The 14815-nt window shown below is 51.4% G+C and overlaps 4 protein-coding genes across 4 annotated transcripts; 2 read left to right on the forward strand and 2 right to left on the reverse strand.

Moving 5' to 3' along the window:
• Positions 1–920: 920 nt before the first annotated feature.
• On the forward strand, positions 921–7624 carry K460DRAFT_373533 (uncharacterized protein; the record flags this gene model as incomplete). Its single annotated transcript, XM_040934595.1, has 4 exons — positions 921–1082; positions 1136–6553; positions 6603–7553; positions 7607–7624. The coding sequence occupies 4 exons, from the start codon at positions 921–923 to the stop codon at positions 7622–7624; spliced, it is 6549 nt and encodes a 2182-aa protein (XP_040794109.1).
• Positions 7356–7960, forward strand: K460DRAFT_36952 (uncharacterized protein). Its single transcript, XM_040933976.1, has 2 exons — positions 7356–7553; positions 7607–7960. The coding sequence occupies exon 2, from the start codon at positions 7633–7635 to the stop codon at positions 7921–7923; it is 291 nt and encodes a 96-aa protein (XP_040794110.1). The 5' UTR covers positions 7356–7553; positions 7607–7632; the 3' UTR covers positions 7924–7960.
• Positions 7961–8910: 950 nt separating this feature from the next.
• On the reverse strand, positions 8911–10944 carry K460DRAFT_413093 (MFS general substrate transporter). The gene is made up of 6 exons (XM_040937583.1): positions 10567–10944; positions 10219–10508; positions 9799–10163; positions 9331–9752; positions 9128–9278; positions 8911–9076 (listed from the first exon to the last, which is right to left on the reverse strand). The coding sequence occupies exons 1-6, from the start codon at positions 10785–10787 to the stop codon at positions 9041–9043; spliced, it is 1485 nt and encodes a 494-aa protein (XP_040794111.1). The 5' UTR covers positions 10788–10944; the 3' UTR covers positions 8911–9040.
• Positions 10945–12937: 1993 nt separating this feature from the next.
• K460DRAFT_36977 (uncharacterized protein) lies at positions 12938–14678 on the reverse strand. Its single transcript, XM_040934024.1, has 2 exons — positions 13553–14678; positions 12938–13494 (listed from the first exon to the last, which is right to left on the reverse strand). Exons 1-2 carry the CDS (start codon positions 14442–14444, stop codon positions 13172–13174), a joined length of 1215 nt encoding a protein of 404 aa, XP_040794112.1. The 5' UTR covers positions 14445–14678; the 3' UTR covers positions 12938–13171.
• Positions 14679–14815: the final 137 nt, after the last annotated feature.

Here is a 14815-nt window from a genome sequence, read left to right on the forward strand (position 1 = left end):
GGATGCTGTTAGACGGACCACTTCGCTGTCTCTTCTCTTGCTGCACGAGCGCATCTCTGCCTTGAAGATACTTTTGGATGAACGGGTCGCTTAGACTTGGAACACCCTCAGCTTGCTCCCAGTCATCATCGTTGGGAGCTTTCTGTGCCGCCATGTTGAGGATTTGAGTGGAGCGAAAGAGAGAGGTAATCTAACGAGAAATTTAGATCTAATACAGTTGAAGTAGGAAAGGTTGATATCGGTGCCTGCCGCAACTTCCTTCCTCAAGAGAACTAGTCGGTGCTGACGTAATGCGCTCGTCGCCCTTTCCAAATGCGGCACCACCCCAACGACCTTGACAAGTCAGTCTCGCGGAGAGGTCTAGTCTAGCAGTCTTTGACACCACTTACCTTATTCCTTTCGCAGCAGATTTCCTAAAAAAAAAAGACTGCTTGTACGCCTCTTCTCGTCACGTCTCCATGCGTTATCACGCGCTTATCGATTGCTTAGCGTTGCGCGGGGCCGCATCCTTGCCCTCGAGTGGAGGCTGCACGGCCGCCTACTGCCATCGCGTCACGCATCATCTGCCTCCGAAAGCACCTAAACGCACTGCCCTATGTACCCTATTCTTCCCCCGTGACCATTTCCTATACGTCGACGAGTCACTCCTCGCCACAAAACCTCACTAACTTGCATCGCAAACGCTTCCCGCTTCTTGATTCTCCACTCACTGAGCCGCGGCATCCACACGAACGAAGCACCGCATTTGGTTCGCTACCATCTGTGTCCAAGGAGTCAGACGCTTTGCACTCCGCAACGGTTGCCAGACTACTGCCCTGAGCACCTCGTCACTTATGGAGCTATTTTCGCTGCACCGGTAGGCGCTCGACTTGCCCACGGTCCACAAACCGCCCAACCTAACCGCCAACTACTCCACTACCATGGCGTTTTTCTCGGGACTTTCTAGTTCTATCGGCAAGAAGCTGCTACTCTACGGACTACGACATATCGATATCCTTGACAAGGACCCTGCCGACTTTGTGAGCGTTGACGTGGGGAAGCGGACCACACTTGAGGTTCGAGATGTTGGCCTACATGTAAAGGTACGTCTGGACAGGCGTCGGAGGGAAACAATAATGTTGATTTGCTTCTTTAGAAACTCGTAGCACTGCTGCATCTCAAGCTACCTCCCGAGATACACCTTTCCAAAGCCCGAGCCTCGCTACTCCGAGTCACCTTCGTCCTCGATTTCGGTGTACCGCAGATATCAATAGAGGTAGATGGCATACAAGTACAAGCTAGGCTAGTAGACGACGCGGAAGCAAATGCATCGCCACAAGTCAACCAAGTGCTGCCTCGGTCGCGCCCCTCACCGCCTCACGAGCCATCGCCCTCTTTGCATACTCGTGATGATTTGAGTGATGCTTCCTCGGATGAGGACGAGCATGTGCCGACCGTCGACGAGCTGGCAAAGTCGTTCATACGAGAGGAACCTGCCGAGGAAATACGAGAGCTAGAGCAAGAGCTGGAATCACAATCGGCGTATATGCACGAGTCAACCACATCAAGTGACGATGGAGATGAGGAGGGTTCCGCGGGCATGGGAGCGCCTCTAGCGCTTCCACTCTACTTGAGGAACATTCTCAATACCGCGCTTGATCGGCTTAGTATTGTCGTTAATAACATCGATGTTGAAGTGGAGGACCAGTCCCCACTGGACACCACCAATTCACTAAAGCAAAGCCAAAGCTCGCCTGTTTCTATAAACGTCCATATCGAACGTATCGCGGTTGATTCTTCAACATCTCGAGATGCACCCGTTGATATTGGACCTTCGACATCTCCGCCAGACTCTGATCCAAGATTGGGGAAGCGCAGAATGCGCGTAGAACGCATCTGCGCCCGGCTGGTATCAGATGTAGAAAACTTTGTGTCCATGTCGAGGATCTCGCAACCATCATCTCCAGCAACTACTCGATCCGAAGTAATGACCAGTCGAGCACCGAGTGAACCGTCGGCGAGTCACATATCCACGCAGTCTACGCGGGAGGGAGAATCAGTCCCACAGGAAGATGTGGAATCTGCCAGCGTATCTGTACCGAGCACTTCATCTGCACAAGCATCGGTCGCAAGTCTTCGTGAAGAAACAACTTTGTCGATGGCGACATCTTCCCCCGAGCAGCCTCCTCGGTTGGCATTGTCTGCGCACACCGTAGATGAGGATCGCTTCGCGGACGCTACATCTGACGACGGCCTGCATGAGGACTCTGAGAGAGACTCACCCTCTCAGTCGCTTCAATCATTACCTATTCGTGACCTAGGAGGGAGCAGTATTCTTTATGAAGACGAGGGGCTGCTCGACTATGCAATGCAGAACAGCATGCTCGATTTCCGATTTGATGATGCACCGGACATGCAAGCGCCGACAGAAGAAATGCATACTTGGGGTCTAGATGGGGTAGACTTTAGTCTTCAGGAGGCACCCTCGGCACCCACGAGCGAAGCTTCAATCTCTACTCTGCCTACAGTCTCTGCTCTTGGTCGATCATTTCGTCCACCTAGTGCCACTAATTCACCATCTCAGTCAAGGGTCTCGGAACCATTTCAGCCGTCTACTGACAATCTCATCACCGCACGCCAGAACGTTGCGGACGACCAGCAAAGTCTTGTCAGTAGCGCCCCTCATCCCCCTGCATCGTCGCCATCACCGGAAGAGGACCTAGCAGAATCTCAGATATTCACACATGACGATGCTGAAAGCATGTACATGAGTGCGGTGAGTGCTGCACAGACGGATTCAACTCATCAGCGTCATGTTCCCGGAGGTTGGGATGCATCCCCTACATCAAGTCGAGATACGGCTTCGGATAGGTCTGGATCGATACCCGATGACATGATCTCTGGTAGTATTCTGGCCCCACTTCCGGAAGTTGAGGATGGTTGCGACACTCCGCGTCCAAACAGTCGTCAAAGTCTGGCCTCCTCCCCACAGATAATTCCAGCTGAGACGCCAACCGTCAACGCTACAGTTAATCAGAAGCAAGCGAAGGTTCTCCTTACCATCGACGAAGTCACTGTCTGGTTTCCATTGGGCCTGGATCAGGTGCAGAACAGCACTCAGGCAACAGAGCCTCCCACAGAATCTTCCGGAATGGACTTCAAGCCACCGAATCTTGGTGAAGACTCCATATTTGCCGAGATGCCCGGTTCGTTCTCTAACTATGCACATTCATCATCTCATCGTCGAAAGCCGTCGTTGGAAGCATCCGCACGAGGACGGCCAAATCCTAGAGCTATCCAAGTCGAACAGCTAGCGGAGCAGCCCAAAAAGAATCATGTGCCTTCCATCAGCATCGAAGTTGGCTCAGTAGTGGGTCATGTGGATATTTCGACGGGTCGGATCATGTGCGGAATGTTCAGTCGAGTTGTAAAGGCTCTGACTAGTGAAACAGAGCCTCCAGAGAAGGGCACAAAGGCAGATGACACCTCAAAAAATGTCATTAGTAGTGTCGAACTTTCTGCTAAGCTCTTTAGCTTAACTTGGTTGGATACCGTTATGGCCGATTCATTGCCCAACAGACAGATTACCAATAGGATGCTCGATCCAAATCCTTCAGACGCTATACTTAGATTAAATCTCTCGACGATTCTAATCAGCAGTCAAAGTCGCACGCAAGATTCGCGAGCGAAGCTCCAGATCGGTACACTCGTCCTTTCTTCTCTCGATCAAGATATCATCTCCTTTCACAATTCGAGACCTAGATCCAGACGATCCATTAGTTGTCTTCCAGAGCAGATGAGCAACGATGTCGAGATCGACTTTGAACAAGCCAAGGACAAGCGTATCACGGTGGTCACCCGTCCCATCAAAATCATGTTCAACATACAAAAGCTCGACGATGCGCTCAGTTCATTTGGCGGATTTAGTGGGGTGCTAGAACTCAGTAGCTCCATGAGCTCAACCAACACGATACATAGTCCAGTCTTGTCTCCTAGCCGACCTAGACCTCGCGGCGTACATTTCGGAGACCATCTGCCACTCCCTGCAGAGGCGCCTACAGTGTCCTCTAGCGTACCAAAGATACAGGTCCAACTCGGTGAGGTATCTTTTACTCTTAAGGGTAGGTCGTGTGCGGTACAACTGCAGACCACTTCGGTTCGCATCGCGGTTCGAGATAGCAATGTCCGCCTGAAGGTCTCAGAAATCCAGCTATCGGGGCCTTTTGTAGAGGATTCCCAATTAGGCGCTCCGCTATTGATTGAGGTCAGGGGCACCACTGTCAACTTCCTTTTTGCGCCTCAAGAGATTGATCTAGCACGTCTTATCTCCATGATCACACCGTCGAAAGATCCATATGAGAACAATGACGATATCTTGATAGACACACTACTACGTCAGCGAAGGAAGGGATCCGTTCTTCGGCTTGAAGTTAGTGAAGTGGGTATTCGGGTGTCTGATCTGCAGCAAATGAAAACCTTCGAAGCTCTTGGGGCAGAGTTGGCACGGCTTGCCAAGGTCACGAAATACCTCCCTGATGACGACCGCCCTGGCTTACTCACACTCGCAACAGTGAAGAAGTTTGACGCAGGTGTAGCCGTCAACGAAAAGCTCGGCGACATCTCCATATCTCTCCTGGACGCTTCGGTGGCACACGTTGGTGTTCCTGCTTTGTTGGCCGTAGAAATTGGCAAAGCAACTGTGTCCAGAGATGACGAGGTCCTCATTCACGAAGTTGTGAGGCTGCGACCGCAAGATCAGCTGCCCGCTATCATGGTTAGGATGGTCGGAGATGAGATGGAGCCCATGGTGAAGATTAAGTTCTTCAATGTTTGTGCCGAATATCGAGTTTCGACCGTTATGGCAGCGCTTGGCATATCGGACGATAGCACAGCTGACGACATTGCTTTGGGTATCGCATCAAGCGTCGCGACTATAACCGGAGCAGCATCCCCTAAGACCCTTAGTAGACAATCGTCGCAAGCGAGCTCTCCGTCGACAGCTGCTGCGAAAGCACTGCAGATTGATGTTCTCCTCAGAAGTTGCGCCATTGGTCTGAACCCGCGAAAAATCTCATCTAAAGGCCTTTTCGTTCTCACAGAAGCACATATTGCGGGTCGGCAAGCGAAAAATGACTACTCGATCACAGTAGAGCTCCGTAAAGCCTCCATGCACGCTATCGACAACATAGCTCGTCTTGAAGAGGAGCGTGGAACAGACTCGCCAGCTAGCCCAATAATCTCAAATCGCCATCTGCACGAACTCGGCGAGTCCGGGTTTGTATCGTTGAGTTCAATCTCAGCTGCCAAAGTGTATGTGAACATTGCAGGGGAAGGAAAGGACCAGCCACAGCTGGTTGATGTAGAGTTCAAGAACGAGTTGTTCGTTATTGAATCGTGCGCAGACTCTACGCAGACACTCATCGCGATACTGAACGGCCTCCAGCCACCCATGCCTCCTTCTACGGCAGAGAAATATCGAACCGTCGTCCCGCTACAAGAGATGATGGAATCTTTCACTGGTGACGCATTTGCTGCTCATGCAGACGTTGGGAATGGAAATGAGGACGAGGACGAGGATTTTATGAGCAACGCTGACCTTGTTGAGGACGATGTACCGACAAATCTTGAGTTTGTTGGCAGTTTTTATAACTCTCAGTCTCTTCCTACCGACGAAGAGATGGGTGATAGCCTGCTCGGCGAGGATGACCTCGGTGCTTTGGCTACGCCACCGATCACACGTCAGCGCGGTGAGCGAGCTCTCCTGGAAAGTTTCCAAGAAAAGTATGAGATCGCTCCAGATATACAAGACTTCGACTTCAGCGACAACTACTTCAAAGACTCAGACTCGGATCAGAAAGGAAAAGCCCGGAAGTGGGACTCAACCAAAAACCAGTATCACCTCTCGAATGAATTCAAAGCTCCTGATGCACCGCTGAAAGTTCGGGTACGCGATGTGAACATCATCTGGAACCTTTACGATGGATATGACTGGCCACGCACCCGAGGTATCATCGCTAAGGCTGTGGATGACGTTGAAGCGCGTGCTGAGGAGCGGCGACGGAAGGTGCGCGAAGAAGATGAGGACGACGACTTCATCGAAGAAGACTTCCTGTTCAACTCCGTGTGGATTGGTGTTCCAGTCAAGGACGAAAAGGGCGCTCTCGCACGCCGTATCAATCACGACATTGACGACCTCGCTAGTGAGACTGGTAGCTACGCGACCTCGACGGCCACTCATTCTACGGGAGCTACGGCTCGTCCACGAAGTGCAACAAAGTCTAAGCGCCGTCTCAAACTGGAGCGCAGCAAGCACAAGAAGATCGCGTTTTCGCTCATGGGTGTTGCGGTTGATCTCATTGTCTTCCCTCCCAATTCCGGCGAGACGATCAACTCCATTGATGTCCGAGTGCAAGATCTCGAAGTCTTCGATCACGTCCCTAGTTCGACTTGGAAAAAGTTCGTCACCTGCCAGATCGCACCGAGTGCGCGCGAGCTTAGCCGGCCAATGCTTAATCTTGAACTTGTGACGGTCAAGCCAGTGACTGATTTGGCTGCTTCTGAACTGGTCATCAAGGTAAGCTCTTGCAGTAAACATGATGAAAAGATGTACTAATTAGATGAAGGTCACTGTACTTCCTCTCCGTCTACATGTCGACCAAGATGCTCTGGACTTCATCACGCGTTTCTTCGAGTTCAAAGACGATTCTGCACCTGAACCCGCTTCGGCAGCCGAACAGCCCTTTATCCAGCGTCTAGAAGTGAAGGCAGTGGCAATGAAGCTGGACTACAAGCCGAAGCGTGTCGACTACGGTGGTATTCGTTCAGGTCACACTACCGAGTTTATGAACTTCCTCATCCTCGACGGCTCCGACATCGTTCTCCGCCACGCCATCGTATACGGTATTACGTCCTTTGATAAACTCCAAAAAACGCTCAACGACGTGTGGATGCCTGATGTCAAGCGTAATCAACTACCAGGTGTACTCTCCGGCCTCGCAGCTGTCCGTCCACTGGTCAATGTGGGATCAGGCATCCGTGACCTTGTCGTTGTGCCAATGCGCGAGTATAAAAAGGATGGCCGTATCGTCCGCAGCTTACAGAAGGGGGTTTACGCGTTCGCCAAGAACACCACATCAGAGGTTGCACGTCTAGGCGCCAAAGTAGCAATCGGTACCCAAACCCTGCTTGAAGGTGCAGAGGTGTTCATCAATCCACAGGCCGCTTCCCCATCTCGCCAGCATCATAACGATTGGGATGGCGAAGATCCAACCTCTGACACCGAAGAACCGCGTGCTGTATCGAACTACGCAAATCAGCCGATTGGGGTAAGAGCTGGCTTGCGCTCTGCGGCCCGGCACCTAGAGCGTGATCTTCTTACTGCGCGTGATGCCGTGATTGCCATTCCCGCAGAGGTCATGGAGGAGGGCAGCGGTGTAGGGATGGCGCGGGCGCTTGCTAGACATGCTCCCACGGTAATTCTAAGGCCTGCACTTGGTGCGACAAAGGCATTGAGCAATGCATTACTGGGCGTTGGTAATGCGCTTGATGAGGGCTCAAGGCGTAAGATTGAAGACGTAAGTCCACCACTCGCATCATGCATCTCGAACTTTTATTGACAATTATACAGAAATATAAGTCCTACTAGCCGGCCAAATGTCGTTGCATGCCGGTATCAGCGTCTGGCCTAGAACTTCCGGCCAAGCGTATTTGCATCACATACACTCATACACACCTAGTCTAAGTCTGTTTATCGGGTTTATTCCTTTTGATTTGCTCTATGTTCATCTTTGCTTCCTAGATTGCTTGCATAGCGATGGTGCGGTCTCGGTTGAATGGCGTCGCATCTCCACTCCTTCGTTTGCGTTCTTGATTTTTCTCTTGGCATTAGCTGTGGCGTTTTTGTGCATTGGGCGTAAGATACCCAGATTGACGGACGCGATGTGAAGCGTGTTATAGCATTAGATTGTAGTTGAACTTCACTGTTATACGGTTTTTGTGGGCACGACTTGGCATGCAGTTAGTGATGCATTTCCAACAGTGATATACATTGATCGGGACACAGGGACAGAAAATCACGTATGGAAAGCTGACATCGAGGACATTTAGACAAGGGATAAGTTACTACGTCGAACTGAAAGATCGATAGATTACCTACCTCGTTTTATACAGAACCGCTAGTTGTTCAAGAAGCGCAAGACCACGGACCTGTTAGATCATACGACGATCTATAACAACTCGCACATCGTTCGAATAATTGCAGCCCTTGACCTAGCACTAACCGCATTCTTGCTCATAGGCGCAATCGTGAGCCTGCACCTTTTCAAAGCCGAAAGCGAGGCTATGCCTAATAGCCATGTATACAATGCGGTTCGCTTCGAGCGTCACGTTGTGTATCAAGGCAAAAATAGCAGAGGTCTTTGCCACTACGGCGGCGTATGTAGCTGTGCTTGTGGTATTTATCAGCAGTGGTCTTGGTGGTAGTGAGAAAGAGCAGTGTTTGATTTAGCTTCGAGGTGCTACCTGGAAGACGGTCAGCTGTCTAGACTGAAAGTTCGATTTGGGGTTCTGCTGTCTCTCCTGCAACAAGCCGCACTAAAATCAACCTCGATGGATTGAAGAGCCATTATAGCACGCTACTGATCCAATGCAAGGCGCGATCTGATGCCCGATGTCGGTACGAAGAGTGATGCGAAAGTAAGGTGTGTGTAGCCCGAGCATCAAAGACACGATTACTGATCGACCGAGCATATGTTGAGATTAATAATCGGTAGAATATTGACAATATGTATCAAAGACGCCCGTTTCCCAGGTGAAGCCTTGATGGATTACAGTCTCACTTTTCCAACTCGTATGCACTAAAGGTCGTGGAAGACGCGGTGGAGAGCCAGGATGATTGAATGTTGCAAGTTCGATCATATCAAGAGACGGTATGTGGAAGAATAAATTGTATTATTTATTTGACGACGTGGGTAACGTTATGCTCTCAGCCGAGGTATCACGCGTAGCCTAGCAAGCTTCAAGCTTCAAAAGGACCACAGTCCCGCCCATGTGTAGTACTTGTTTAATAAGTATACCTGAAACCCTTCTGGTCGCGGTCCTGCACACTCGTTAACATTCTGCAGCAAAATCGATTCGTTGTGGGACTCACGTCATTGTATTCCAACTCAAGCTCACCACGGTCTGCTCGCTTGTTCAAACTCCAGGACCTCAGAGTAATGAGACTGACAATGACAAGCGTGAGAAGGCAGCACGCAATGCAAGCATACAGACCTGGACGATAGTGGGGCTTGTCTTGGGCCCTAAACAACATTAGCACGCCGTACTGGATCAAGTGAGCATATCTCAACATACCTGAAAACTAAGCCTCCGGCGATACCACCAACACCACCCATGCCAACTAGGATGGCAGAGCAGAATGCGCGCTTCCATTGACCTCGAATGTTGTTTGCCTGATATGACATGGTCGCTGGGACGTTGCTATTTGCTCCAGCAGTCGTGAGGAAGACACCAAAGTATCTGACGTTCGTATTGCTGTGGAAACCCATGATGGGAAGCCCGATCAGACACAGGACCATGTTGAAGATGACGACGGGACCACGGAGATGGTATTTGTCGCCGGCCCAACCAGTCGCGTACATGACAATAGCGGCAAATGCATATGGCGGAGCGACGAGGCATTGCGATGCGCCGATCGAAAAGCCCATATTTTCAGTTAGAATAATGGGCAAGAAGTATGCGAGAGCATAGGTCACAGTCGTTGTGTTGAAAAATATCTTACTTGGTCAGCAAAATGAGAGCGATTTGGAACAAGACGCTTACCAAGGCAAACCCCCAGACCTTGATGTCAGCACCACCACGGAGGAAATTGGCAAACGACCAAGGCTCTGGCCTCGCATCTCCACGGTCCCGGTCGACGCGGTTAATGATGAAAGCAGCTTCGCGCTCGTTCAAGAACTTCCAAGACTTGTGGGCTTTGTCGGGGAAATCAACAAGGGCCCAGTAGGACAGGACACCGAGGAAGCAAGTCAAGGCTCCCTCGATAATGAAGATCCACCGCCATCCATTCAAGCCTTGGCGTCCTTTGAGCTGCATCAAGCCATAGGCCAGAATGCCGGCGCATGCCGAAGCCAAACTTCCGAGAATATAGAAACACGAGTATCGCTTTCCCACATCAAATCGAGTGTCTGCCAAATGTGTCAGCGTACCTATACAAGGGTTCTGATACCATGGCGAACTTACACCAGGTAGACAGCAGATAGACGCAGCTGGGGAAGAATCCGGCTTCCAGTATACCCAGAACCACTCTAAGCCCAGCGAGAGCTCCGTAGTTTTTGGCAAAACCCATTCCAATCATAACGGCGCCCCACGCGACCACGATAACGGACAAGAAATTTCGGGGTCCAAGATAACGCACGATGACGGTCGCAGGAGGCTGAAAGACGATGTAGGTGGCAAAAAAGACAATGGTGATAATCGAGTAGTGTGAAATGGTACCCTCCAATTTGTTGAGCTGCAGTTCTTTCGTCATACTGGTGTGCATTAGCATTCGGCGTCGCGCCCTAAGTAAGGGGCAGCAAATGTACGAACCCAGCAATGGCGGCGGCGCTCAAGTTGGTACGGTCCATCAGGCTGACGCAGTAGAGCACTCCCACTGTCAAGACGAGACGGCGATCGATACGATGGATAATCTTCCGTTGCTCCTGCGGGCTGAATTCACACTCGTAGCCATCCTGTGACGAGGCACCCGAGGTAGCGTGGATGTCCTCCTGCAACGTTGGCTGTTCCTTCTCGAGGTCGTGGTGAGCCATGGTGGTTGAGTAGAAGTCGAGTAGGCAACCGTGGGCAAGGGAAGGGACAAGGCGTTGTGGGCAAGATGACCAGGCGATACGACGCGCTCATTATATGTTCAGCCGCCCCTGTGCAACAGGCCATGCCACATCGCCAAGCACTGTGGGCTACCAAGAGCGAGCATTCATTGGAATGTACCGAGGCACTGACCGAATAGCTCCTTTTAGAAACTGGGGTTGGTGCTTGGCACATGGGGACCCCGCATATCAATGAACGCCATTGTTTCTCGCCCACCCCTCTTCGAGCCAATCGACGACCAACTCCACGCCTATTCGCCCTGATGACGGCCGACGCCTAGCAATACGTCCATCGTGACAATTACAACGTCGTGGAGGCGTTGAAGTGGCAGCACGTCGACCCGCGGGGTTCTCTTTGTCCTCCCCGTCAGACGTCGTGCGACCTGTCAGACTATGTCGTAGATCTGCACGTCATTGTGTTTGAAGGCTTCACGCGGGGTCGACTGAGACAAACCAATGCTCCACAGCGCCCGTCTAGGTTGTCCCGACTGGGCTACTTGTCCGATGCGCTTGATGAAGTCGCTGCACCAACAACTCGAGCCGCATGACCCGATAGCTGCACCCCCATATGCCGCGTCCTAAATCCGACGGCTTAGCAATCTCCTCCAGTATCCGACACGCGACTATTCTTACTTGCTATCAAGAAGATGCAACTTTGGCACGCCTGAAAGAATGCTGTTACCAGCACCTACTACTCATCGCAATCGGCGACGCAAGAGAATCCTTAGATATGAGGGTATAGGGAGCAAAGATTCGGGCCAAATTTGACCGAAGTCGCCTCCTGAATTGCTAGTGGCTCGTTGGATCGCTCACCGTATTCGTCCCCACGCACACTGAAGTATGTCACCGCCGTTGCTGCAGATTCCACGGACCAAGATAAATCAAGCATGGATCATGGATGCCTAGTATTGCTTCGGAAGACCATCTATCCCCGCAGACCCGGTCTCATCAGGACTACCTAGTCGAATTTCTCGCTGGCTTTCCTTGATTATCCGCGAACACATGCACCGCCTAGTATGTTTGCAAGCACATACTCCAACGTACTGTAGGCAAGTGGAGTGCCCGTAGCGACACGGTGTGAGAGAGCAATCTCGTGACAACACACAATCGCTCCGCCTTTTCAGGAATTATGGAATGTCAGCACAGGGATGCATTAGCTGCGCATTTCGAACCGAAGCAGGTCTAGCCAGTAACTACATCTACTAACCTGATTTGACCGTTGTGAATTGAATATGAACAATCTGGAACCGTCTCTCGCCTACGCCGAGCAAACACCACGTTTTCCAACCTCCAACCAACTCATCGGGAACGTGATGATCTCCCTTCCGGATCCCGGCTCTTGGAACCCCGATAGCACTCCCCCGCATTTTGCCATGCTTCAGATCTCCTGCGCCCTATCATACCGTATTATGATTCTAGTCACCGAGACCGTCCAGATCCAGCCTTATACTCCGGACGCCAAAGCCTATAGCCCGACTCTTGTCCCGGCCCTACATTCGCAGCGCGCCTAGCCACACCAATCAAGTCACCACTTTGGACCGAGGTTTTTTTCCTGCAACTCTAGCGTCTGGGTAGCAACTTAGTTCGTCCTGCTGGCACCTAAACACCAGACAACACCGGACAACACCACTACAAACGTACATGTCGAAAACATACTGAGCTGAGAGGCACCACCAATGGAAGCCTTTGCTTTCATTGAGATTCCTGGCACAGCTCGTCTAGCCAAGCCGCGAAGTCACTGGGGATGTGAGCGTGCATCCTTGATGCAAGTAACAACTTTGGATAGACCAGGGGCTTCATATGGCAGGGACAGCGCTGGTATGAGGCTTGCCTTCATCTCCGTGTTTCCCCGACCATAGCGGCAAAACGAGACACGTCTAGGAGACCAACTTATCAACTCCTCGTTGCCTAAGCCCAGGTTCCAAACTCTGCATGTGGGAGTTTGGCTCACTCTCTTGGTACAGGGAGCATGCCGGGTAGTTGCGAAGTGCTTCGCTGCCGATATGTTACAGACGTCTGAATGATCATGATTTCCGCATCGCTACATTCCGAGAGATTGGTCTTAAGCATCGATATCTCATCATGGACTTGTATTGAAATAGATACCTGTCTATCAGGTCATTAACCTGCAGATCCTACTCAAACCGTCGGGCTATCACACAAACCCTGTCCATCCCCGACATTCGTCGATTCCTCACAACGAAAACAACGACATGTCGAGAGGCGCCGGCTTCCACTTCTCTCCAGCTTTCGTTTTCGCCGCATAGTTCACTAAAAGTCGAGTTACAAAGTTAGCGTGTGCCTTTCATGCAGTCCGCACGCAGACGTTACTTACGTGCTGACCCTATATTTGCCGGCAAATGCCACTCCGTCGTCGAAGCGATATGCAACAAAGACAGCAGCGCCAGCCTCACCGGCACCTTTCCCTCCGCCTCGTTTAGTACATCCGTGAACTTGATAGGGTCGGAGTAGTAGAGCCATGGCTCTGTCAAGACGTCGACTTGATCGACGTCCGCCGCTTCATTGCCTCTAGCACGGTTCACGTACTTAACGCGCTCGACGATGTCGAATTTGATGAAGATGACCTCGTCGCTGCAGGTGAGGAAGGCGTAGCGGATGTTATCCATCAACATCCATTGGGCGATGTCACCTTTTGAAGTCTGTCAGCAATCTGCCCCAAAACGTTGAAAGAGAGAGTGGCTAATCACCTAGAACGCATCGCAGGCTTCCCCACGAGTTCTTCACTTGCTCTTGTATAGCCCACGACAATGCACCAGGCCTTCCTCCGAGGTACTCTGCATGCCCGATGAGTCGAGTCTGGTCGTCACCCTCTTTCGGCATCGCTCTCACCACGAACTTCGGATTCCACGCCAAGTCCTCGTTGCCCAGATCCTCGTCTGTGGCCTGGCCAAGGGATACGCTGTCTGGAACAGTCAACTGCTGAAGGGTCATAGTTTCGAGGAGCTTGTTGTATATCCCGACCACCACTTCCAGCACCTCGCGCTGGAAGAAGTCGGCGAGCTGTTGGGATCCGTGGCTACCGTCGAGGAGGTCCGAGCTGCGAGGTGGGATAATGGGGTGGCCTTTTATCTCGTCGCAAGCGCTCCTGAACAGCTGACTGTTGTAGAAATCCATCACAAGACTCTGAAAGCCTGCCCACCGCCCGACGAAACCGAGATACCATAACTTCTCCTCGCCGAAGAACAATAGCCCATTCTCCTCGGGCTTGGGGAGTACATCGCTTGGTAAGGGTCGCACCACAACTTCCAGTGGGCTCAATGGTTTCATTTTCTTCCAAGTCTTCGTGCCAGCAAGGGCTTCCGCGCTCAGCTTTTTCGTAGATGGACCTGGTGAATCAGAATTAGACGTGGTTGGGTGAGTCCTGGGGGTATTCGAGGGGCCTGGTGAGGCCGTTGGTGGGGGAGGAAGACCGGTAGCGAACTGAGAGACACGCGAGACCGCGGACGCAGCGCTGACATTCGGCGGCGGTTTCATTGATGAACCAGTACGCTGGCTACCTCCAGGAAAATTTCGAGTCGACTGCCCAGACTCTGTTGCTGTCGACACATTGGGTGGCGGCGTGAGGTTTTCGAGCCGCATAGCCTCAATTTCCGTCGACAGACTGGGCGCTGTTTCTGAGCTGCTCTCGACATCAAATGGACTCTTTCCTTTGGACTGGCCATCCTCGAAACGGTTTATCGCAAACAACGGGTTCTACTCGCATTGTTGTAGGATTGAAATGGCGTCTCGGACTGTTTGTTTCGTAATTGACACATACTGAGAAAGACGTGATCGTTGTTGAACAGTGAGTTTGCTGATCAAAGTCGCGGCCGTTACGCCATTGTCAGGATTGCTGTTTTGAGGCATAGTGAGAGTGGTTTTCTCGAGAGGCTGGATTCTTTAGAATATTGTATGTCAAACGGATGGGGTGAATAGAGATGGATAACGAAAGAAGATGGTCATGAAAGCGA

This window comes from Cucurbitaria berberidis, assembly GCF_010015615.1.
Source record: "Cucurbitaria berberidis CBS 394.84 unplaced genomic scaffold K460scaffold_1, whole genome shotgun sequence".
In the NCBI taxonomy this organism is placed as follows: domain Eukaryota; kingdom Fungi; phylum Ascomycota; class Dothideomycetes; order Pleosporales; family Cucurbitariaceae; genus Cucurbitaria; species Cucurbitaria berberidis.

Coding starts and splice junctions, on each gene's coding strand:
- K460DRAFT_413093 (XM_040937583.1), bottom strand. CDS start 10,787: ATGGCTCACCACGACCTCGAGAAGGAACAGCCAACGTTGCAGGAGGAC. Junction 10,509..10,566: donor AGCGCCGCCGCCATTGCTGG/GTTCGTACATTT, acceptor AATGCACACCAG/TATGACGAAAGAACTGCAGC. Junction 9,753..9,798: donor AGGTCTGGGGGTTTGCCTTG/GTAAGCGTCTTG, acceptor TGACCAAGTAAG/ATATTTTTCAACACAACGAC.
- K460DRAFT_36977 (XM_040934024.1), bottom strand. CDS start 14,444: ATGCGGCTCGAAAACCTCACGCCGCCACCCAATGTGTCGACAGCAACA. Junction 13,495..13,552: donor AAGCCTGCGATGCGTTCTAG/GTGATTAGCCAC, acceptor AGACTTCAAAAG/GTGACATCGCCCAATGGATG.
- K460DRAFT_36952 (XM_040933976.1), top strand. CDS start 7,633: ATGTCGTTGCATGCCGGTATCAGCGTCTGGCCTAGAACTTCCGGCCAA.